At 38.3% G+C, this 24,883-nt stretch overlaps 2 protein-coding genes across 2 annotated transcripts in view; one reads left to right on the forward strand and one right to left on the reverse strand.

The window, feature by feature from the left end:
* The window catches only part of LOC122794722, a 61,552-nt gene extending 41,676 nt beyond the window's left edge, over nt 1–19,876 (reverse strand). Inside the window, exon 1 of the mRNA XM_044063371.1 lies at nt 14,700–19,876. Coding sequence (XP_043919306.1) covers nt 14,732–19,876 — 5,145 coding nt within the window. The 3' untranslated portion in view covers nt 14,700–14,731. The remainder of the gene's footprint in view (nt 1–14,699) is intronic.
* Nucleotides 1–24,883, forward strand: part of LOC122794056 (ligand-dependent nuclear receptor corepressor-like protein) — a 1,533,107-nt gene that overhangs the window by 581,358 nt on the left and 926,866 nt on the right. The window lies entirely within an intron of this gene.

Raw genomic sequence — 24,883 nt, forward strand, 5'->3', positions numbered from 1 at the left:
TGTTGCTGTAGGTCTCTTGGCAGCCTCACTGTCCAGTTTTTGTCTGGTCTTTTCATCAATTTTGGTGGGACTTCCAGTTCTTTGCAATGTCACTGTTGTCCCATATTTTCTCCACATTTTGATGACTGTCTTCACTGTGTTCCATGGTATATCCCAATACTGTGAAAATGGTTTTGTACCCTTCTCCTGACTGATATCTTTCAACAATGAGATCCCTTTGATGCTTTGTAAGCTCTCTGCGAACCATGGCTTTTGCTGTAGTAGGCAACTGAGTGAATGTGAGGAAAATCCTACTAGGACAGCTGGACTTTATTTGGGGTTAATCAAAGTCTCTTTAATTGATGACAGGTGTGTACCCAAGAAGACTGAATGCTCTAATTAAGTCAAAAGGTGCTTCAACAAAGTATTAGCTTGAGGGTGTGCACAGTTATGCAACCAACTTATTGTACGTTTTTTTATATTTTATATTTTTTCTCTTAACAGACTTGTTTGTTTTTCAATTGATTTGTACAGGTTATAGGTCACATTAAACATGGGAAAAGTTTTGAAATTATTTATTGTGGTCTCAATTTTTATATCACAAAAACCTAGCATTTTAACAGGGGTGTGTAAACTTTTTATATCCACTGCATGTAAGCACTTCCAGGGAAAGATCCAAAATCTTCTAGAGTTTGTTGCTTATTTGGGAGACATACATATATTCCCTCATTGTTTCTTTGTGAATTGCTTATCTAATCTCCCTTCCCAGTCCTTCCTAACCACCTTTGACAGATTATTATAGTTATCATTCCATATTTTATATGCTCTACTAATCATTCCGTACTTAATGGCAATTTCTGTTCTAGATTCCACTAAAAATTCTACCAATACTGGTCTTTTATTTAGGAGCACCCTATTTCTTTCTCTTTGCCTAAACTCTGATATCAGTCCTTGATAGGGAAGGCATTCTTTAGCCTGCAGTCCAAATAAGTTCTTGGCATCTTTCCATTCTATTACCTTTCCCTCTCTAGTTATTTGCTCCCAGTACCTTGGTTTCTTTGCCAGTTTTGTCCAATATATTCCCACCCCTCTTGCCTATTGTCTGTAATCCTAATTATAGTTATCCTTATCAGCAGAAACTCCTTTCTCCATTCCCATGTTAGACAGTTTCCGCTTTTATGCTTTAATTAACCTATCCCATTTGGTTAGAGATTGGCCTTACTCATCCCATTATCGATAATTGTATATTACCACTAATGAGAATAAATGGGATCATATCATAGATAATTTGAGGGGACACATGGATGAGATAAAGCATTTAGGAGCTGTCTCTGTCCATTAGTAGTACAGAGGGCAGCCCTGGGGTACATTTTCTGTTTCCTATCCATAGAGCCAAGTTGTGCTTGAATATGGACAGGGATGAAATTTGTTTTATGTGGCTGGGGAGTCTGTTCAAGAGCAGCAACACAGCTCCTAAGCCTTCAAAAAGTATGTTCTTTAAATGCAGTAACTTTGACAGGTAGTACAGCATCAGATGAAAATTATGTAAGGTTATGAAAAATTTAACCTCAAACAAATCTTACATGTGACATTTGAAATTCCAATACAGAGTTGTCATGAGTCCAAGTATTTAGGGCAATCCCTTCAACTAAATTATTTTATTTATTAAAACAACAAATTCAGTTCCAAATCATCTTACTTCAAAAGAAAGACTGACTACGGAATATTGCTTTTACATGTTTTATTAGGCCAAGCACTTTCATTTGACCCATCATCATTTGAATGGGAATATTCACAAGCAGTGCTTGGAAAACCCATGTGTCCAGTCCTTGGAAATCTCGTGTTTTGCTAAACGTTGTTGTTGACCAATCCTATTTTATCCTAAAATCTGTCATTTTTTATGTATAAACCCAAAATTAATTAATGTTACATAAGTGGCTGTCTGAATGAATTTTACAAACAAACATCACTATGTTTATTTATTTATTGCTTTTGTTTACCAGGAAAGTCTGATTTATCACAAGTCCCATTTTGAGAACTGTTCCATTTTACAGAATGAAAAGAATGCGTGGATGGAGCACAGTGAAATAAAAATAATACATGTACATAGATATTATAGTAAATGAACATACACAGAATAGTAATGATATGACAGTTAAACCAAGAATATAGTAAAATATTAGCTAACCTCAATCTTATAAGAATCTAGTTACTTTCAAATGGAATCAGCTGAAAACAGATACTGAGTAGCAGACAGTGAAGTAATTATAGGATGAAGATGGTTTCAAATTACAAAGCAGGCCCAGGTAAAAGAGAGATAGAGATAGCATTGGAGAGGAGTAGATGACAGTCGGATATCTATAGGTTGTGAAGAAGTAGATGTATTATGGGCAGTTACATAAAAGAGTGGTGACAGTAAGGGTTTGGAGATTATCTAGAAGCATCACATGTACAGAGCTGACAAGTGTGTAGGTAGGACTTTAGTTGAGTTTTAAATAATTTTATGGAGTATTCTTGTCATATTGCTAGTGGAATGGAGTTCCAGGATTTAGTGGGGTGGTGGGAGAGTAATGATTTGCCAGCAGGATTGCTGGGTTAGGATACATATAACAGGTATTTGTCTGATGAATGTAGTAGCCTGGAAGGGTTATATATTTGTATGAGGCTAGAAATGGATAGACAGTTGTTAGGTTTACAGACAATGTTATGGATTTGTGGAAGTTGTGAGTAGGTTAGATAATGTTGGAATTCCAGCCACTGTCAATCCCGTAGGGTGGCTCAGTGGTGGGTTCTATTTGGAAGGTTGGCAGTGCATCATGCTGTTGTGTAGTAATGCTGGTCAAGTTTGTTTAGCAAGGTTACTTGAATGTTGTTAAGGATGGGTGCAGAATGTGTTAGATTAGGCAAGAGGAGAGAAGAGGCAGTGTGTTTTCTTATAGTGTTTGAGAGCAAGGGTTTGGCTCTATAGAGAGAATGGAGTTTCTGGTGTAATTTTTTTCACTGTATTTTGGATCTGTGTCAGATTTTAGGTTCACATCTACACAGATGCCTAGCAATTCAGTATGTGTGACAAGTGCAATTTTTGTTTTGTTGGATGAGGTCACTGAGAAGGAGGTTTTGTTGATTGTAAGCTGTTTGTGAGTAAATAGGATTGGTTTAGATTTACTTAGGTTTACGAATAGCTGGGCAGGTGTCAGCCAGGTTTCAAAAGAGGATTTCTGGGTACGTTCTTGTGGTTTGTTGATGTTTTAAGTGTGGCGTCATCTACATACTGTACTAAGGATGCAGTTTTACAGGATTTAAGTGCATCACTGATGAAGATGCTAAAGAGGATAGGTCCCAAGATCGATCCTTGTGGAACACCAACTGGGATGGGGAGGAATGTTCTATTGAAACTTGGTTATCCGATGCTCAACTAATACTCAACCCAAACAAAACAAAATTACTAATCTTCCAACCCACCAAACTTACCCTAGACAGCTCTCACTTTAACATCACAGCAAAAGACAACACCACCATCCAGTCTACAGAACACACCAAATTACTAGGAGTAGAAATAGACAATAAACTGAACTTTGACATTCATTTTTCCATGACCATTAAAAAAGTGCACAAAAAACTAGGAGCATTATATAGAAATCAGTAACTACTTACCAAAGCAGCTACATTTTCAGTAGCAAATTCTCATCTTCTCTCTACCCTACGCTATGCCTCTCCAATATTTACTAACCTTAGACAATGCGATCTAAATAAGCTTGAAACCTGCTACAACAAAATTGCCAAATTCGCCACAGGGGCTTCCTACCGTACTCACCACTGTCTCTCACTAGCAGAACTGGCCTGGCTAGAGCTCCACCACCTCCTTCAATGGTACCAACTCGCACTCGCCCACAAACTAATAAACCAACCACTAAAAATCCCCATCCCTCCAGAATCTACTCCAACCCTACATAATCACGAGACCACTAAGTTCCAGCCACAAAAACCTCCTACAGGTCACAAGAGTCATTAACTCTGCTGGAGAAGCATTATTCATCTGCACTATAGCCAAACTCTGGAACTCCCTACCATCATCAATTACCTCTGTAACTTCTTGCACCCACTTTAAATCCTTACTAAAATCACACTTCAAAACTTGCCAGATATGCCCTTGCAACCCCCCTCTAATACCATCCACTCCCCCCACCCACTACCTCTCTCAGCCCCCTATCAACAACCTACTCTTAGCAAGCTTGGCTACTCATGTTCCCAGCTACCTACCACATTATACTAACTTCTTGTAGCAACAACTGCTAATGGCTGTTATGTACCTCAAAAACAGTTTGTATCAATTGTTCACTGATGAATCTCAACTACATTTTAACCATGTTTAGTATATGTCACCATATTTTAAAATTGTACTATGCTCTTCAGCTGTTTTACATCTGTTTTCTTCTTGTCTTGCATCCTTAACTGGACTAATGCCTATATTTAAATGCTATGTTTTTTTAACTGTATAATGCAAATAATACTTAATGTGGAGCTTTTCTCCCCAGGCCTCCGCTGAAAATGGACCTGTGTCCAGTCGGACTCTCCCGGTCAACAAATGTAAATAAAATAATAAATAAATAAATAAAATAATAGATGTCTTTTTGCCACTTGACAGTTTGAGCTCTGTTTTGGAGGGAGATATGCAACCATTATACAGCAGTGGTGTGAAGTTCTAGGTTATGAAGATTGTGCAGGAGAACAGAGTGAGAGACCATGCCAGCAGTGGTATCAAGCCCTACGTTGTTAAATTTGTGTAGGAAAACCGAGTGTGAGACCATGTCAGAGGTAGTGAATAAATCAAGGGAAAGGGCAGTCACTAGTTTCTGTCATTTCTATGTAAGTTTACTGTACTGGTGAAACTAAATAAAGTTGTAGAGGTAGTGTGGTGGGGACAGAAGGCATGCTGAGATGAAGAAAGGAGGCTATTTTGTATAAGATAATGTAAGATTTGTGAGTGGATGCATTTCTCTAGCATTTTTGAAGGAGGAGAGGATGTTACTGGGCCTGTAGTTGAATGCCTTCCTTTGTGGAGGGGGAAGAACGTGGCTTTTTTTCTAGAGGGTAGGGACATATGCTTCACTGATGAAGTAATTTATTAGAACTGAGATGGGATAGCCTACTGCTTCTACAGCCATCTTAAGGTATTCGCCAGGTAGGTTGTTTTAACAAATTACTTGCTGTTTCACCCTGTAATCAGGTGCTAGTTTCAGTTATTGCACCTCACTTATATTTTTCAGGTTTGAAAACATTCACCATTCTGTTTTGGAAATAATTTTTGGTTTAATGAAGATATGTGCTCACTTTTATGGCACTCACATTTGACTGTGGTCCTTTCTGTCAAAGCTTTATTGGGCCTGCTTGTACGAGGCTCTTTATTTTTATGTTAGTTTCATTTTTAGTGTTTCTGTTTACTGATATTAAAATCTATTTACTATTTAAAATACTTATAAACTGCCAGAACAACAAAACAACCACCTCCCTTATTATTTAACAGAGCCTGTTGGTGGGTTCTGATAACCTAGTAACGTTCTCTGTTGCTTGGCATAAGCTTTCTTAGATGCCAATTTAACCTATGAATTACCCAGTAAGTGGATTGTGCAGAAGTAGTAAATGTACTAACATGAGTTAAAAACACTGTACCAAAAGACTTAATAATAATACCAATAATGTTATTTCAGGCTGTAGTTGGGAAGATAAAACAAGTAAAATTGTAATAATTATGAGAAAACACTATAAAATCGTAATACACTTGAGTATGAATCTAACAGGCATTTGACTTTGAGTTTAAATCTCTCGCAAAAGTTTGGAAGAGCGTCCCACAGAAAAAATGTACTCCTGGAAAAAAAAGATAGAATGACAAGTACAACTCAGTGCATAAAACATCTCTGGATTAAACACAATTTGTTACATTAAAAGTGTTCTACTACTACCGAGGTGCAAGCTGTTTCACTAAAAAAAAAAACATGTCTTCAACCAGAGATCCACACTCAAGTCAAATTTCCACCACAGAATAACATTCTTTACTGTATATAGATTTATATTACCATTTTTTACTCATGATCTCTCTCAAGTACTACCTGAGACTTGTAGTTTTACTTACAGACATGTCATGAATATTGGACTATATTGGGGCACCTTGAAAGTACTGCGGTGGTGGTGCTGCGGTAGCGTTGTTGCCTCACAGTAAGACGTTCTGTTCGATTCTCAGCTAGAGTGTCTTCTGTGTGGAGACATGCGTGAATGGGCATACCGTCGTTAAAGGTTGTATGTCAGAGCCGGCAACTCGGCACGTAAAAATCTACTGCCAATCATCAGCGGACCGGAGTTCCGCTGTGGTGACCCCTAACAGGGAAAAGCCGAAAGACACAACAACATTGGGGCACCTTGAAAAGACATGAGCCAGGGATCAAAAGTCTATTACATTACATGAAAACAAATCGAATAGCTCTATTGCATGTGACAACTGCTCCTAATACAAGTTTGTGCTAAAAACTAAAGAATTTACCTCAGCTAACACAACATGTTTTAGAGTTTATTCATTGAATACATGCAAAAGTTTGTGTGTGTGTGTGTGTGTGTGTGTGTGTGTCATTTATTTAGCCATTGCTTCTTTTCAGCATTTTATGTGGGTCATACCACACAGAATTTAAAATCTAGACTTTCAGTACATTTGAGTAATGTGTAAGATGTTAGAGAGAAAAATATGCACTTTATAAACATTCTTTGAAATAAAGCAGGGAAACATTCCTTTTTTTACAATAGTACAAACATGGATTGCACTCCTAGGGGCTTTCTTCAGACCTTGTCTTAATCAACATTTTTTAAGATTCAGATTTCCCATTTCTGCAATTATACAGTTTTGCTAGGAGATGAAGGTATTTGTATGCCATTCTATGGGAATGATTTGCTTATATTATAAAGATGACTGAAAGCAAGTTATTTATGTTTTGCATTGATATATCTGCAATAAATATTATATAGGTTTTGTTATACATTAAATGTCTAAAATATTATTTAAACATTTGGTATAAACAGCGGATGAAATTATGCCAATTTAGAGATGGTTTTGAGCTTTAAATCAATTACACCAATGTAAGGGGGTAGAGTCACACTGATAAAGATGTTCCAGCACTGAAACCGGTTAGTGATTTGCGCTCCTGTCCTTGGCTTTCTTTGCAAATGTGAAAACAAAGATTTAGTAACTATATTTATTTCCAAAAAACAAAACCTCAAGCCACACTAAAAAAAACAACTATAAAAACACAACTGAGGTCACTAGTAGAAAACACAACTTTTTAAAATAAACAAGCACATAAATACTTTTGTTCCTAAGAAATCTGGAACTATATCAGATAAAAAGACCCCCCCAAAGTGTTCATTAAAAAAAACAAGTAAATAGTGGTCATGAAAACAAATTACATAGGTTCATAGATTAGTACTAGGCTAACTGTCCTTACGGACCACTTTAAGCCTAACTAATTGCCCCCTGTGAGAATCAAACCCTGCACATTAGGTCTGTAAGGTAAACACCTTAACCATCATGCCAACCTCCCATCCATGCTTTAAAATATTAAAAAACAACATCGGGCATCACATTAACATAAATGTAAAAACAGGAACACATTTACTAATTACTAATAAATCTAAAATTCAATAATTATGTGACAATAGAAGTTATGCACTTACCATAACTTGGAATCTGTGTTGACCTATTTCACTATGCATCATGAATGGGTCTTTGGATCCGTCCTCGGATTTGAGTTGGCCAATTCTTCCAGCTACATACGATCTGAGTCTCAAACTCCTCCCACTCCCATAATGCCTTACTCCTTTCAAACCCTCAGATCGAATTTGCTGCCCCTTCCTGAAGAGTATCTAAAAAAAGAGAGAGATAAAAAAAAATAGATGGCCAACAGGAGCAGCCCAGGTAGGAACCAGGAGGTTCCCACAGCTTCCATATCACTCTCAGCTGTAAAAGGAAGGGGAAGAAGGGTGGGATGTGATGCATAGTGAAATAGGACAACACAGATGCCAAGTTACAGTAAGTACATAACTTCTAATCTGATGTTGTCCATTTCACTATGTATCACGAATGGGTCAGAGTCCCCAGCAACATAAAACCCCAGGAGGACCCTATGGAAGGATGCTCTGTTCCTAGAGACAATGTCCAGCTTGTAGTAAGATGAGCTGTGGACCAAGTAGCTGCAGTGCAAATTTCATCATTTGATGTACTTGCAGAGAAGGCAGATGAAGTAGACATGGACCTAGTAGAAAGGGCTCTCGCTGGATGAGGAAGTTGCTTTCCCTGCTGGGCATAAGCTGTGGCAATACAATTTACAATATATTTCGCTAAGGTAACTTTAGAACCTACCTGTCCTAACCTGTTTGGAGAAAAGGCAATTTGGTCCAACTTCCTGTGATCTCTAGTTCTATGTAGATAAAAATGCAGCTGTCTCTGCACATCCAAAATATGTAACATGTACTCAGCCTTATTGGAGTGATGAGGGAAGAATATTGGTAGGTAGACAGTCTGATTAATATTTGATTCAGAAGCTACTTTCAGAATGAAAGATGGGTTCATCTAAGTGAAACTATCTCTGAGGAAAGAGATATAAGGAGGACGAGAAGACAGAGCTTGCAATTTTGATACCTTTCTGGCCAAAGTAATGGGCACCAGAAAGGCAGTCTTCCATGACAAGAATTTTACTTCACATAAGCCAGTGGGTTCAAAAGGTTTCTGGGTCAATCCTTGAAGACTAAAGTGAGATCCCAAGGGGGAGAAGCACCCTTAATTGGGGGCCTAAGGTGAAAAATTTCTTTCATAAAGGCCCTAAATAACTCAGACATGCAAAGGGAGGATGGAAAACCAGTGTCCTTCCCTGCATTAAGCTGGATACAGCAGCAAGTTGCATCTTGACGGTGGAAAATCTAGCTCCGAGCTGAAATAGAGAAGCAAAAACAACAAAATGTCAGGGACAGAAGCAGAAAAAGGGTCAATATTTCTCTGTGAGGCCCAAATAGAAAATCTCTTCCACTTGCTACAATATACCTTCTTGGTGGAGGACTTTTGAGAAGCAAGAATGACTTCACGGACAGCATGGACTCTTGTAAAATCACTGGAAGTGGAGAAACCAAGTGGTTAGTTTGAGGGATCACAGATTGGGGGTCTGACATTCCGACGGGTGAGATATCAGATCTTGTTTTGGATCTAGTACTCATGGAGGATACTTGCAATGAGAGCGCAGGAAGGGGAACCATACCTGAAGAGGCCAATAAGGGTCAATGAGGATTAGACTGGTCTTCAATCTGTGGGCTTTTTGAAGAAATTTGGGTATCATGGGTATACGTGGGTAAGTATAGAGGAGACCCAAGGGCCAATCATGGACTAGAGCAGTCCTGGATGACTCCCCCAAAGGAGGGACCAGAGCAAAATACCTGCTGCACTTGTTGTTTAGGGGACAAGCTAAGAGGTCACAGCAAGTCTGGCCCCAATGGCTGAATATCTGCTCCACTAGTAGCAGCAAGTCTGGCCCCAATGGCTGAATATCTGCTCCACTACTGATCACTCTTGTGAACTCAGTATTGACCTGCTGAGTCTGTCCACAAGAACACTGGATTCCCCTGGGATGTGTGTTGCAATAAGAAAGTGACAACTGTCAACAGCTGGGAGAAGGAAATTTACTGAAAAAGTAGAAAGACTTCACTTATCTGTAAGAGGCTTGGAAATTGCATCTGTGCTGGAAGGTGGCGAATAAAATCTGAGGGTTTGAAAGGAGTGAGGCATTATGGGAGTGGGAGGAGTTTGAGGCTCAGATCATATGCAGCTGGAAGAACTTGCCGAGTTGGAACCGAGGATGGATCCAAAGACCCATTTGTGATGCATAGAGAAATGGACAACATCAGATACTGGTTTTAATGAAAACCTAAGAAATATTAACGCTTCATAATCTCACTTGTTTAAGAGCCAATAAACTGTTGATGGATGTTTTTCATTAATACTAAGCAACAGCTGCCAAAACAACTGAAGTGCTCCCAAGTGGGCAGAGCAATTACCACCACTGTCAAAAAAGAATAGTTGTGTAAGAACTTACCAGTTGTGTAAGAACTTACCATATCCTTAGATGTTTTAATGAAAACCTAAGAAATATTAACGCTTCATAATCTCACTTGTTTAAGAGCCAATAAACTGTTGATGGATGTTTTTATTTAATACTAAGCAACAGCTGCCAAAACAACTGAAGTGCTCCCAAGTGGGCAGAGCAATTACCACCACTGTCAAAAAAGAATAGTTGTGTAAGAACTTACCATATCCTTAGATGTCCTTCTCTTCCATGTTGCAGTATTCATTACAGCAAGGAGGTTGCTGTCCGTAATGCCAACATCCAGCCAGTATACCAAAGTCTTTGGAGCAGGAGGGTACATGTGATGTCCTACATCAGAGCCATAAACCGATGTCTGCTATAAAGGTGATGTCTGCACTTACCTTCTTCAGAATGGACTGGCGCATACAGTAGTACCCCTGGATGTTTAAAGAGGGTCATAAAGAGAAGACCCTTAAGACTCACATGTAGACTAGACCATAGGGTACTTGATGGCCTGTGTGTAGTGGACAGGTTAAGAGGGTGAGTGACTATGTCACCACAGATAAATAACAGTAGATTAGAGAGGTAAGTAAGACGAGGGAGGGACTCAATACTGCAACATGTAAGAGGAGGACATCTAAGATTATGGTAAGTTCGTACACAACTATTCTATGTCCTTCTACTCTCATGTAGCAGTATTCATAATAGTAGGGAGAGTACCAAAGCTTTTAGGTATGAGCCTGGGTTGAGAAGTGAGGTCCCTGGTCAATGAGATCTTGTAAAATAGATCTGGCAAACCCAGCCTAGCTCTGGAAGCTAGATCCAGTTTGTAATGTTTGGTAAAGATGTGCACTGAAGCCCAAGTAGCAGCTTCTAAAATTGAGGTGTAATCAACCCCTTTGAAAAAGGCAGCTGAGGAAGCAACTGCCCTGGTGGAGTGAGATTTGACATGTCAGTGTAAAGTTTTTCCGGACTGGAACAGCATATGCCAATGGTCTTAGATATCCATGAAGAAATGGTCTGTCTGCGTAGAGACTACCCTCCCTAAAGCCTTTGGGTGTAAGGAAATGAACAGTTGGTCAGACTTTCTAATAGGTTTGGTTTTGTCTAAGTAGTACCTCAGCTGGCTGTGGACATCTAAAGAATGAAGAGTCCTCTTTGAGGGATTCTGAGGGTGAGGGTAAAAAAACAGGTAGGTTAATGGTCTAGTTTAATGAGAGCTCATTAACCACTTTAGGCATGAAGGAGGGGTTAGTCCTGAGGGCAACTCTGCCCTTGTGGAAAATAAGGTAAGGAGGGAAAGCCATAAGGGCTTGTATCTCTCATACCCTCCTGGCAGATGTAAGGGCCACTAGCAGAACTGTTTTCAGGGTACACAGTTTCAGGAATACTGAATGTGCTGGTACAAAAGGTGCACAGGTTATAGGTCACATTAAAGGTGGGAAAAGTTTTGAAATTATTTATTGTGGTCTCTTTTTTTATATCACAAAAAACTGGCATTTTAACAGGGGTGTGTACACTTTTTATATCTACTGTATATGCAAAAAAAAGTAAAATAAATACTAGACCGAGGCAAACATTTGATTAAGTGACATTTAATAAGAACCATATGTACTTGTTTTGACTTGCATACAAATTTGGCTTAAAGACAGACTAAAAAATGGATCTCGTCCTTAACCTGTGGACTGCCTGTACTGCAGAAAGGGTTAACACAGCTGAATGATTGGTGCCAAAGCCATGGATTAAATGCAAATGGAAAAAAAATGCATTATTATTCCCTTTGGGAAAGCTGACATTCCTGCTAATTACACTAAAGACAATACTCCCCCATGTGTAGACCCAGCGGTATGTGCTCTGGGTACATACCAATCTGAACTTCGATCACCATGTATCCACACTGCTAAGGAAATCCTTCTACATGACACATCTCATAAGTAAAGGCATCACATCTAGATCTAAGGATGGTATAATTCCATTATACTTGGCCCTCATTAGACCAACAATTTAGTACAATGCCCCCTTTTGCCTGTACATCACCAGACACCTGCAACAGCTGGAGGGACCACAAAGGTTTCTCACCAAGAAAATACAGGGTACACAAAACAAGTCCTAAGCAGTGACCTGTGCCTGGCTTACAGGGCAGTCCCTGTCCCAGCCCTGATGGAAATTCTACACGTTCATAAATCAAACTGCATGAGGGTCACTCGCTCCAGGGATCTTAACCTAGCCTCTGACATAAACAAATCATGCTGGAGACATAGATACAGCTCCCAGAGACTGACACTTCTCTGGAACAAGCGTCCAATTCATGTGAAACAGGGCCCCTCCATGACTCTCTTCAAATGCAACGTAGATCAATAGATGGGTTGACAACAAATTCACTCCTGGGGTGGCACCCATGTCCCTCATGGACAGAGGGCAGTCAGTATTAATTAGCATAGATTCCTACGTCTGTGAACTTTGCTCACCTAACCACTGACAATTATGGCAACTCAGGATAAATATGGCTAGGCTTGTAAGGGCTCTAGGGTCGTTAGCCTAGTAACATTTGATGAACCTTTGAACCAGGTCCTCAAGCCACAAATCAGTTTTGGAATAGGCTATACTGATTTCACTTTTAGTGACACCAACAAAGAATTCCCCATTGTACAAATATTCCAACATTTCTATGAATAACCTGTCCATAATTAATGCCCTGTCCCCTTTGTCAGGTTTCATTTCACTTTAAAATATATGTTTTCACTCAGCTCATTCAACAGATGCCTCTCTTCTGGAGATAAATTATAAAATTTGTTTTGACTATTTATTTATTTTTAATTTTGGGAGCTAGGAGTTGCAAATTTGAGGCCCTTGGCCTCCCAAAGCCAAAAATAAATTTTATAATTTATCTCCATGGCAAAAAAGGAATGCGTGCAAAGGGCAGATGATCAGACTGTCACAACTAATATTGGACACTGAATTATTTTTACAAGAGACTGATATTTTAGTCAAGATGTTTTTACACAGCTCCTACATATTGAATATGGTTGAAGAACGTAAAACAGAAACTGTTGACAATAGATGAATAAATGATGAAGGGTGACAATATAGAAATAACAGGTAATAATTTCCACAGGGCAATGGTGTATGAATTTAATGAAGCTACTAAAGAAATTAAGGACTGACCCTGTAGGAATGGAGACCTTCCTGAGTGATACGCTCTGAATGGTTTATAAAAAAAAGTATAATTTCAAATATTTTGAAAGGAGTCAAGGAGGGTTGTGGAAGGAGCACATAACCTGGAAAGGTATGTTTAAATGTGGAAAAAGTACCCAGTGAAGATTTACTTTTGAAGAAGTAAATTTTAGTTTGACGCATTATCCTAAAATTATGTCACCCAACAGTAAGTTCAATTGTAATACTAAAGGTATGGTCTATTTTGCTCAATGTTTAACATGCCTGGCATTTTATGTGGGCAAAACTGAGAATGCCCTGAGGAAAAGAATCTACCAGCATGTATATGCTATTTCTAGGAGTGATGGAACGAAAGTGTTAAGTAAGCATACTAAGGTTTGTCAGAATTTAAAAAATATATATTTTTTTACATTTTAGAGAAAGTACCTTTTTTGGTAGGGGTGGTAAATAGCCTGTTCAATTGGAGACACGTGAGTTGCACTGGGAGGTGTTGTTGGATGCTAGTAATAAGCCTGGTATTTATGAAAAATATCCATCAACAGTTTATTGGCTCTTAAAAAAAGTGAGGTTATGAAGTGTTAGTATCTGTCAGCTTTTTATTATCAGTTTCTAACATAATTATTAGACTTTGGATGCACCAATGATTATTAAATGTGTTAATGTTTTTATGTTTAGGTTAATGCAATGTTAAAAAAAATTTTTACGCTTTTAAAGCATGACATTTATTTTCATCATCAGTAGGTGGAGATATTTACTTGGTTAGTTAATTAACATTTTTTTGGGGGAGGTATCTGAAGTTGCAGACATCAAAGGAACGACAGCTCTTATGTGTTTATTTATATTAAACACTAGTGGCTTTCACTGGTGACCTTGCTTGTTTTTTACAGCTTTCTTTGTTTGGTGAATGTTTATGGCTTCCTTGTGGTAGATTTTGGATTGTTTTGAGCTTCAGCGCATCCTAGCTTACCAGTTTGTTCTTACAAGTGCAATTCTCAAAGTGAAAAGAGGAATTGAAGAGAACATGCAATAACATGGATTAAGTAAGGAAGCCTCACTCCTAGCAATCTTGGTTCCTCCCTCAGTGAGAGATTTGGTACCCCAAAGGAGAAAAACTATTGCACTGGCCACTTCTGTCTGGAAAATTACTTCACTAAAAAGGGTATAACCCAACTACTATGGCTTGCTATTACAGAGGCTCTCCCTGAAATGATAATTGTGTATATTTGTATTTACTTAAAATGATAAAAAACAGCTGTTTGCAAGAATAAACAAATAATTAACTAAAACTGAAAATGAAGTATATATGAATACCCAGTACATAATTTTTGTGTGTATCACTAATACACTTAGTGAGATGCATTTTCCTAAAAAAAATGCACAGATTTGAAAATTACAGTTTGCAAATGCTAAAGATGAAGAAAAAAATTACATTACCTAGTTTGATGTCAGACTTTGTCTTCATTTCATTAACATGATTGTCGCCTTTGCTTTTTAGCACTCTTCAAGTCTTTATTGCACCATTGTGGTCGTTGCCTTTTCCTTTCATTTACTAATGCTGGAACTTCATAAGATGCAGCATTACTTTCTTTTGACCTCCTACAAATGCTACGCACAGTAAGTTCAGGGATACCCATATGGTCATTTGGCTTTCCAAAAGAACGCAAAACAATTTTTGGCAGTACTTTTCGCAGCTTTCTTTTAGTAATGGATTTTCCTACTGCATCTTTATTCTTTGTTATTAAAACACTTTCCCTACTAACAGTTAGTGCATGTGACCTTAAAGCATAATTTTTATCACTGCTAATTTTTTCATCATTTTCAACTGGTCCAAGCATTTCTTGGACTAAATCCATCTGGTAGTTTTTCTCATCCAGTGTGCTCATTTTCCTTAGGAAAACTCTGCACTCTCTAAAATTTCTTGGCTTACCATTATTTTTGTGCATGTTTTCTACCTGATCACTACATTTTTCACTACTCTTGAGTATGTTTTGGGGTATTTCATTTACCCTTCCCTCTTGAGAAACTTTCGTTAAACTTGCATTCTTGTTTAAAAAAGGTATGGCTATTACTTCCTGAGGAACCATGTCTTTGTTTTTACATGCATTACTAAACAAAGTCATCACTGTTTCTGCTTTATTGCAGTTTTTCTTATGAGACAAGCAGCTTAGTTTTTTTTCTCCTGTCTTTGAGGAATGGCTTTGGCATTCAAACTTTAAATTTCTCCTAACAGGATTACAACTGGCAGGCACAGTCTTGCATGTTATATTACAGTTCTGCCAAAATTTCTCCTTACAAAACGTCCACAATTTAGCACGTCTCATTTTAGCAGCACGTCTGTTTCTAAATTTCATGCCTTTGGATTGGAGCATGTTGCTGTGAACTTGTATCTGGTCAAATGCCCTTGCAGGAGAAGCTAATGCAAATTTCTTAAGGTGCTTTTTTAAACGTTCTGCCTGAGGACTGGGACTAACCGCCATCTGCTTATCACATAACTTAATCTCTTTAGTGCTAGTTATTTTTAAAGGACTGCGTGCATTTTCTTTTCTTTTTATTGGCAGAGAGCGTGTTTCAGTTGTTTGCATAAACCAAGTGCACAGTTTATTCATGTCATATTTTGTCTGAAACAGCATTTTAACTGGAGTGACAGTAACTTCCAAAAGATGGTAACTGAAAGGATCTGATACCGCTAATGTATAGTCACGTTGTGCACTTTTCTTTTCTTCAGAAATGCTGCTTTCTGGGTTTAAATCATTCACAGGAATCCAGCTATTAGTTATTTCTTCAAACCTGTTGTTTAATCTGTTCATCAGAGCTTCATATGAAAGTGAGTTAGGCCACCATCTGACTGAGGTATCTGATTTAATGACTGGATTTGCTGAGGATTTAAGCACCTGGTTTAGTTCATCTGGTTCCATTTGAAAATTCACAGAATTTGCTAGAAATGTATTTTCTAATAATTCTTTGGGAGAATTTGATATGTTTATCTGATTATTTCCTTCTGTAATAACGTCTGACTTTTCTCCCATGCTTAACAGATTACTTCTTCCTAGGGGAGCATTTGCTTTATTAACTAAAACTCTACCAGATTTGTGCACTGCTACATTGCTACTAGTAAATGAACTCATAGATGCTACTGAATGTAAGAACTGCAGTGATGGTTTTTTGATTCTAGTTGATTGTCTTAGAGGAAATGTGGTTTTTTTCATCCTGCTGCACTTTATCTGTTCTGAATGGTGTGCTTCAGAATTATTTTTAATAAAGTCTAGTTTGTCTGCTACAGTAAACCGTTGAATGGGTTTTTGCTCTGCTATCATTTTTCTCTGCAACATTAAAGCATCTTTTTCCAAATGGTGCAACTTCTCATTAATTCTAACATTTTGGTCATGAGGTGTACTTGCATCAATGGTCACAGAAATACCAGTACTCTTTACCTTTGCTGGTCTTCTTGGCTTTCTCAATGGTAATGATGTCTTGACATGTGGACAAACAGAGCTGCTAAAGATCTGCTGAGGTAAAACAGAATCAGTTTTTACAGGTCTCACAGTGTTATAGCTGCATTGTTCCAATTCATTTTCAGATGAAACACCCTCCATATGATTTTTCATGTTTTGCAAATTGAATCTGGAGGCTGCAATATTTAGGGTGACGTCAGGGGATTTTGTTATCAAATTACTTCTGTCCATAGGCCCCATGCAGTTTTCATGCTTAGACACAAGTCTCTTAATTCTTCCTGATCTTCTGGATGTAATAGGTACTGTAATATTTTTGTTGTTTTCATCCACCACTTCTGATGGATGGAATTGAGTGAATTCTTTGGCCTCTGCTGTAATACATCCACTGTCTGCGCCTTCAGTTTCAGTCATCTTTGGTTTTGGTGGTCTACCAATGGGTCTCTTCACCTGTTTTTCAACTTGTGGACCAATTTTCATTGGTCGACCAGGTTTCCGTTTTAAATCAGACTCATTCATAGTCTTTGGAGATGCTGCAGCCATTTCACTGAGTTTTATAACACTGTGACCATGCACAACACCAATGCAATCGCTGGACGAAATTTCCTGTTTAGTAGTATAACTGACAGTACAAGTCTGAATAAATTTCTCTGGGCTTTTTTCATGTGTAGTAAGCTCTGCAGGCACTTGCAAACTATCATTTACTTCTGTGAGTGTGCGTACATTTGCAGATGTTTCCAAAGTACAAGCATTAGATGCAAAATCAGAACAATTCCTAAAAGATTTTAATGTATATTTGAGCCCATCACTACTGTTAACTTCTTTGAGAAACATAAGTTTTATTGGGCTGTTGTAAGTTGCCACAGAATCCTTTTCGTCAGACTCTGAGCCTGGTAACTGTTCATTATGCCCGTACCCTATGCTATGACAATTTTCACTATGAGGACTTTTGCAGTATTTTCGGTTTGCAGCAGACTGACTTCTTAGTACTCGACCACAGCACCCATGACGAACTGTACCAGTTTTCACTTTTGCATCTTTCTTCTGTGATGCAGTTTCATGTATTTTTCTGTCAGCATCCAAAAATGAATCAACTTTTTCTTTAAAACTGCACAGCTGAACAGATGTTGTGGGCGAGGTATGTTCTTCAGAGACTCCACTTGAAAAATGCAGTAAATTATTCTTCATGTTTTTCTCTCTGTGTTTATGCATGCCTCCATCTTCTTCAGAATTGCTGCTCATTTTACATTCTTCTGAAAGTAAATGTTTTTTAGACAATCTCTCAGCGGCAGTATGGCCAGCAGTGTTGACTACCATGTTTTTTAAAGGCTCAATATGCACTAAAAGTTTTATGCAAGAGTTTTTAGAAACTGTGGTTTCATCTTTTTGCCCACTTGGAAGATCTTTAGCAGATCCACTACCTCTGCAATACATGTTCTCTTCCCACTTATTCTGACTGCCTTCAAAACAAAATGTACCCCTAGGAGACCTTTGCTGAAAACATTTTTTTGTTAAATAAGCATTATTGTACATTTGCCTGGGTTCAGTTATATACAAAGAAAATCTTTCTGGAGGCACAATATTTCTTCTGGTTCTATTTAATAAGGCACGTGTGTCTACCCTTTTCAAAGGGCGTAGTTGCTTTTTGCATTTAAAACTTTCATTTTTAGATACATTCGTCCATGTTCTTTTAGAGAATTCTCTGCTGCTTGATTTTACTATTGGGCCAGAAGAGCCATCAAATATAACTGACTGTGTCATCTCAGAAAATGAAACATTTTTAGGAATTTCAGAGTACTGCAGAGATTCTGTTTGACACTGTATATCTTGTTTTTTTCTCATGTCATGCAAAGCTAAACTACCTAAGGAACTACTAGGGCCATCTGCAGAAATCAAACATTTTTCATTCAACAATCCCACAGCTTTACTGTTATTACATGATCCATTTACATCCTCTGGGACTGACTTTTTTCTTGTATGTTCACATACAAACCTTCCCACTGCAAAAGTATGATTAAGACTAGCTAATTCTCTCTTAAGCTGCAATGTCTTCCATCTTAAGTGTACAGGATCAGAAGAGTTGAGAATAAGATTTTCTTGACGTTTTCTAAATCGTGTCTGAATAACTTTCTTTTCAGTTTTTTTCTCATACTGCTGAAGTAATTCAGTGAAGTCATAATCATCCCCTTCAGCATGGCATAAAAGAGTTAACAATTTTCTGACACTATGACTTTGTTCCTGGTTAGACTCATGTTTTATACAGTTACTAAGATCCATTTCTTTAACTGTATTTTCTATTGTTTTAAATTTTTCATTGAGTCTTTCCATTGCAGTTTGATACAGGATAGAACCTTCATCTTTTTCAAAATTGTTCTTGGAGTACGTTGAAAATTTGTTAAATTCTTTAATGGATGTCTGCATTTCATGTTCAAATTGACAATTCTTGTCACCTGTATAAATACTGCTATGAAATACATGATTATCACACTTCTCTACTGGAAAAAGAGATGGTGGCAATTTAGTGGTTGGCTCTTGTTTTTTATTTTCAGATGTTGAAAAAGCAGTATTTGATTCATCATAATGTTCAGACGAATTACTTTGCACTGGTGATAATGGAGGAGGTGATGGACTACATACCCTGCTGTTTATGTTAGCACTGTTTGGCTGATCACAGACTTCTGAAGTGGAGAAAGCTGTGGAAATTTTTGCATGGGGGCAATCACCATAATGATGCTTCAGGCCTGTGTATCTCTGAAGACAGTAAGTTGTACTATTTTGCTTACTGACTGCCATTTTAATACATCCATTATCTGAACTCTGATAAGGCAAATAGTCTTTTATGCAGGTGCAGGTGGGTGGAAAACAAGCCTCTGATTCCAGAGATGACAAATAATCTTTATTCATCGTCTTATGACTTCTAAGGTAGTATGTCTTAGCAGCATTATTTTTTATACAGCCAGGTTGATTTCTTGAAAAAGTACTACATGTCCATTTGTTACAGTACAAATATGAACTACTTTTTGACGGCACCAAAAATTTTAACATACTTCGAAGTAGCTGTTCATGAAATGGACACAATGATGAAAACACCTTATTCAGTGCAGTTCTTTCTTTTTCAGACACACCATGCCCTTTAGCTTCTGCTGCCACAGTTTCAGGCATCAACCTGAAATGGAATGAAAGATTATGAAACACACAATGTTACCATTTTATATGCATCGTAAATATCTGAATTATGTCACTCAGAGAGTTTTACTTACAAGTGTATGCAAGTTCCAAAAGTTCACTTTATCAACATTTTAATGTATAAATAGAGCATATTACCAATGAAATGTGCGAAAGAATTAATAGCACTTATCACAGAGTGAAAAACAGGGAATAATGATCATTCAGATACTGTCCCTATAGGGTGGGAGAATTCTGCCTTTTCCACAAGAAAGCAACTCTGTCGAGACTATGTAGTTCATCAGAACTGGAAAAATTATCAGTAGACCTTCAGTGCATGTATGTAATTACATTTCCAAGTGATGAAACTGTAAAAAAGAAGCATAAGGTGTAAAACAACCAGGTTGGCAATCAACAAAGGCAAGCTAAAACATGCCTAGCAAGCCAAAATCCCAGTAAAAGCTATTACTTGTTAAAGTCAAGAAAATGATGGCGATACTACTGGGTAAGTAGAGCAGGGATAAGAAGACATTAGGAGAGCACATGTGTTTCCTCTTTGCAATCAGTTGTGTCAGGCAAAACAAGGAAGACAAAATATTTAGATTTACAATGAATTCAATCTACAACTAGGGAATCTCTTTAAATACTTCAATTAATCTACATTTTAAGGGTATTCATAAAACTAATTATCTGCAGCTTTATCTCAACTTTTTTGTTATTCTAGAATATCAACTCTCTCTGTGTCTGCAAGAACAACTTGTTTACAGTCTGTTGCAACAATAAAGATGAGCACTATTATGTCCATAACAGATGAACAACCAGAGCAAATAAAAACATTCAAGACACAAAATATTAATATGTCGCAAACTGATGTGTGTAAGAAAATATAAACAATGCACAGCACTCTTGCATTTCTTACTGGTTTCCATATAACATCAGAGGCTGTTTATGAACTAGATAATTACATGTGTACTTTGACATCTGACCCAATGTGCATCCACAACACAACAGTACCAACTTTTTTATTTCATTTATATCAAACTAAAACAATGAGTGAAAAGGTCACTGAAAAACCAATCAGTAAAAACAAAAATGAAAACTCCAGCAAAGCTAGAACTTCCACTGACTGACCTCCCAAACCTCTTGTATCACAGGCACATGGCATATATGCAAATGAGCCTTATGAACATCAGGTGTTTCAGCTCATTGACAATTCTGAATGCCCATGACTTGTTTTAGCTTGTTGTTTGGGATATTTTTGCAGTGACCCTAATGATAATGGACATCAGCTGGGTATAACAGCCCTGTGTTTCTAATGCTTAGTAAAACACTCTGCTTGTGCTGTGCTGATGAGGTCATAACAAGGCCAAAATATGCATATCCACAGCTAGTGGGGTTTGGCTTTATTAGCCTGAAATTGTCCATTAAAATGACGAAACAAGTCATGGGCATTCAGAATTGCCAATGAGCTGAAACACCTGATGTTCATAAGGCTCATTTGCATATATCCCATGTGCCTCTGATACAAGAGGTTTGGGAGGTCACGCTGTGTAAGTTCTAGCTTTGCTGGAGTTTTCATTTTTGTTTTTACTATTTCATTTATATCCCAATGTGCCCCATTTTCAAATTTTACCAAGTTATGTATATAAAATCTCCATGTTTTAGTGTATATAATTAATTAAAGAATTTTCTGGAGACGCATGCTTGCGCACACACACACACACACACACACACACACACACACACACACATACAATGAGTTAGTTAAGGTTTGTATGGTGCAGAACACTGCGTATGCTGCAGCTCAAAATGTACAGACTTTACCTTAGAAGGCTAAATAAATATTGCCACTGATATAGAAGGTGAAGAGTTCTTCACAGACTATGGCATCACGCACTATAAATGATGAGTAGCCCAGTGGAACAGTAAATTGCATTGTTGCCTCTCATCAAGATATTCTCTGTTTCAGGCCTTGGCTGAGATATCCCGTGTGTGGAGTCTGCATGTCCTCTCTATGCTAGCATGGGTTTCAGTTGCCTTCCATATCACAGAGACATATGGTAGGTGGACTGTTGACTGTCAGGTGTCTATAGGTGTGTGTGCACTGTGTGTATGATGTGGAAGAAAGGCCTGGCAATCTACCTCCATTCCCAAATTACCTATCAGACTCTATGAATGGTAGTGGCTGTTCATAGGGTCACTACAGGAGTCAGATGTGACTTAACAGCACTGGATGGATAGAAAATAAATTACAACTGACATTTCATGGCTAAAGTATGGAGAACCAGGTATATAACATGGTTTACTGGTCACATTCAGATTTAATTAACACAAGGAAAAAGACTAGACAGGATGCCCCCTTTTACTTTGTCTTCCTACTCTACATCATGAACGTAGTTCAGTTTGTGTGAAAATACTCTTCTTCACCTTCCAAAAATGCTGAATAATGCAATAAATACATACATTTTCAAGGATAACATGGCACTTTATTCCTCTTGACCAAGAACATATATTCATACTGTTGCTTCTATAAGTGAGTTTACTTATGTCTCAAACTATAAATTAAATTGTGATAAATCATTACTTATGTATATTTATTTATCAAGTCTAGTGTAAGTTGGGCCTATTCAAAACAATACAGCCAATGAAATATCTTTATGTACCACTTTCTTAAAAAGTAGAAACAGTAACAAAAACACTCAACTCAAATTGTATTACTGAGCATTATCATTGAAAATTTGTTCCGCAAAATGTCTATTATTAAAATTAATATCCTTTTGGCACCTTCTTCCATATAAAGAAGTTATGTACCTACCATAACGTTCCATGTTAGTTGTCCTTCATCTCACCTTCCTTCTTGCTGGATGGGTTCGGAGCCGATCCTCGGCTCTGACTTGGCCACTTACTATAGCTCGAGAGCTCTTAACTGGCTCAAGGCTACCCCTTATCCTAGAATGCCCAGTGTCAGCTACCCAGATCTCGTTTGAGATAGCTCACACTAGACATAATTAGATAATCCATTAATAAACCTGGATATACAGTTAATTGTCATGGTTTGCTTGGGAAGCAACTAATAACAAAACAAATTAGCCAGTGAAACCATTGAGAAACTCCTCTCAATCCTTGAGGAAGGGGGAAGGAGGGAGGGACACAAGAAGGAAGGCGAGATGAAGGACAGCTAACATAGAACGTTATAGTAGGTACATAACTTCTTTATGTTAAGTTGTCCAATCTCACCTTCATTCTTGCTGGATGGGGCAGTGTCCCTAGCACCTCAGTCATGGGTGGCTCATTGGAACAGACTCTTCAGGACCATGGAACCAAAGGAAGCCCTGCCCTGGGAGAACACATCTACTTTGTAATGAGAAATGAATGTATGAGGATCTGCACAAGTAGCTGCTGCACAAATTGAATCTATGGGCAATCTAGACTGAAACGCTACCAAAGTAGCTACTGACCTGGTTGAATGACCTTTGGGTTTTGCTGGAAGATCTTTTTGTCGCAAATGGTAGGTATGGACTATGGTGTCTGATAAACATTTTGACAATGTTACTTTAGAAATTGGAAGGCCTTGTTTGTTGTTAGCAAATGAAAGGAACAACTGAGCTGATTTTCTCATCTCCTTAGTTCTATGGAGATAGAAACACAGTTGTCTATGCACATCCAATTGGTGTAATCTGTATTCGCCTTGTTGGAATGATTAGGGAAAAAGACAGGAAGTTTAATGGATTGATTCAAATTGTGTTCTGAACAAACTTTAGGTAGAAAAGATGGGGTGGTTCTCAGAGAAACTATGTCTTTGTGAAAAACTAGGTATGGTGGGTGAACACATAGTGCATGAAGTTCTGAAACACATCTGGCAGAAGTAATAGCAACTAGGAAGAGAGTTTTCCAAGAGAGAAATTTCAAGGAACGTGATGCTGCTGGTTCAAAGGGTGGCAGTATCAAGGAGGTCAGAACCAAATTGAGATCCCAAGGTGGAAGGGGCTCTTTCAATGGGGGGTCTAAGTAGAGATGTACCTCTCATGAAGGCCTTACAGAGTTTGTGAGACATTATGCTGGAGTTAGAAACTACATGTGAAAATCTGAAATGGCGGCTAGTTTTACTCTGATTAGCAGCCGCTGCACCAGAATGAAACAGTTCTGCTAAGATATCCAAAATCTCATGTACAGGAGCTGCAAAAGGATCTAAATTCCTGGATTCTGCCCAGTAAGAAAATCTTTTCCATTTGCTAGCATAGACCTTCCTTGTATTTGTCTTTTGGGAGGAAACAATAATATCACACACTGCTGGGGAAATATTGGGGAGCCTGGCTAGGATTGGAAGTGCAGTAACCAAGCTGTGAGCTTGACAGATTGGAGTGATTGGTGTAGCCCGCCTGACTGATGAATCAAGAGGTCTGGTACTGGGTCCAGAATCCAAGGCTGGGCTAGAAGGTGGGGGTGAAGGAATGGAAACCAAATCTGTCGAGGCCAATAGGTGGCAATGAGGATCACTTTGCAACCCAATGATTTTGCTTTCTGAATGACTTTTGGAATTAGGGGAAAGGGGAGAAATGCATAAAGAAGTCCCTGAGGCCAATTGTGGACTAGAGCGTCCCTGGGTATCTGACCTGGAGGAGGAACAAGGTAGAAGTAGCTGCTCCATTTATTCTTTAAGGGGAGAGGTAAAGAGATCGCAGCAAGGATGGCCCCATTTGCGGAAAATAAGATCCACAATTTCCTGTTTCAGGGACCACTCGTGAGGCATGAGGATAGTCCTGCTGAGCCTGTCTGCTATTACGTTGGATGTCCCAGGGATATGCATTTCTGTCAGAAAACATTGGGAGGAAATTGCCCATTGCCACAGTCTGAGGGCCTCTTGGTACAAGGGGTAAGACCTGGTTCCGCCCTGTTTGTTGCTGTACCAAACCACTGACACCTTGTACGTCTGTATTGCAATAGTCCTAAGGGAACTAGAAGAATGGCTGCTGCCATGGACCCTAGAGCTTGAAGAACATATTT

The sequence above is a fragment of the Protopterus annectens genome, chromosome 2.part1 (assembly GCF_019279795.1).
Source record: "Protopterus annectens isolate FY-2018-M chromosome 2.part1, PAN1.0, whole genome shotgun sequence".
In the NCBI taxonomy this organism is placed as follows: Eukaryota; Metazoa; Chordata; order Ceratodontiformes; family Protopteridae; genus Protopterus; species Protopterus annectens.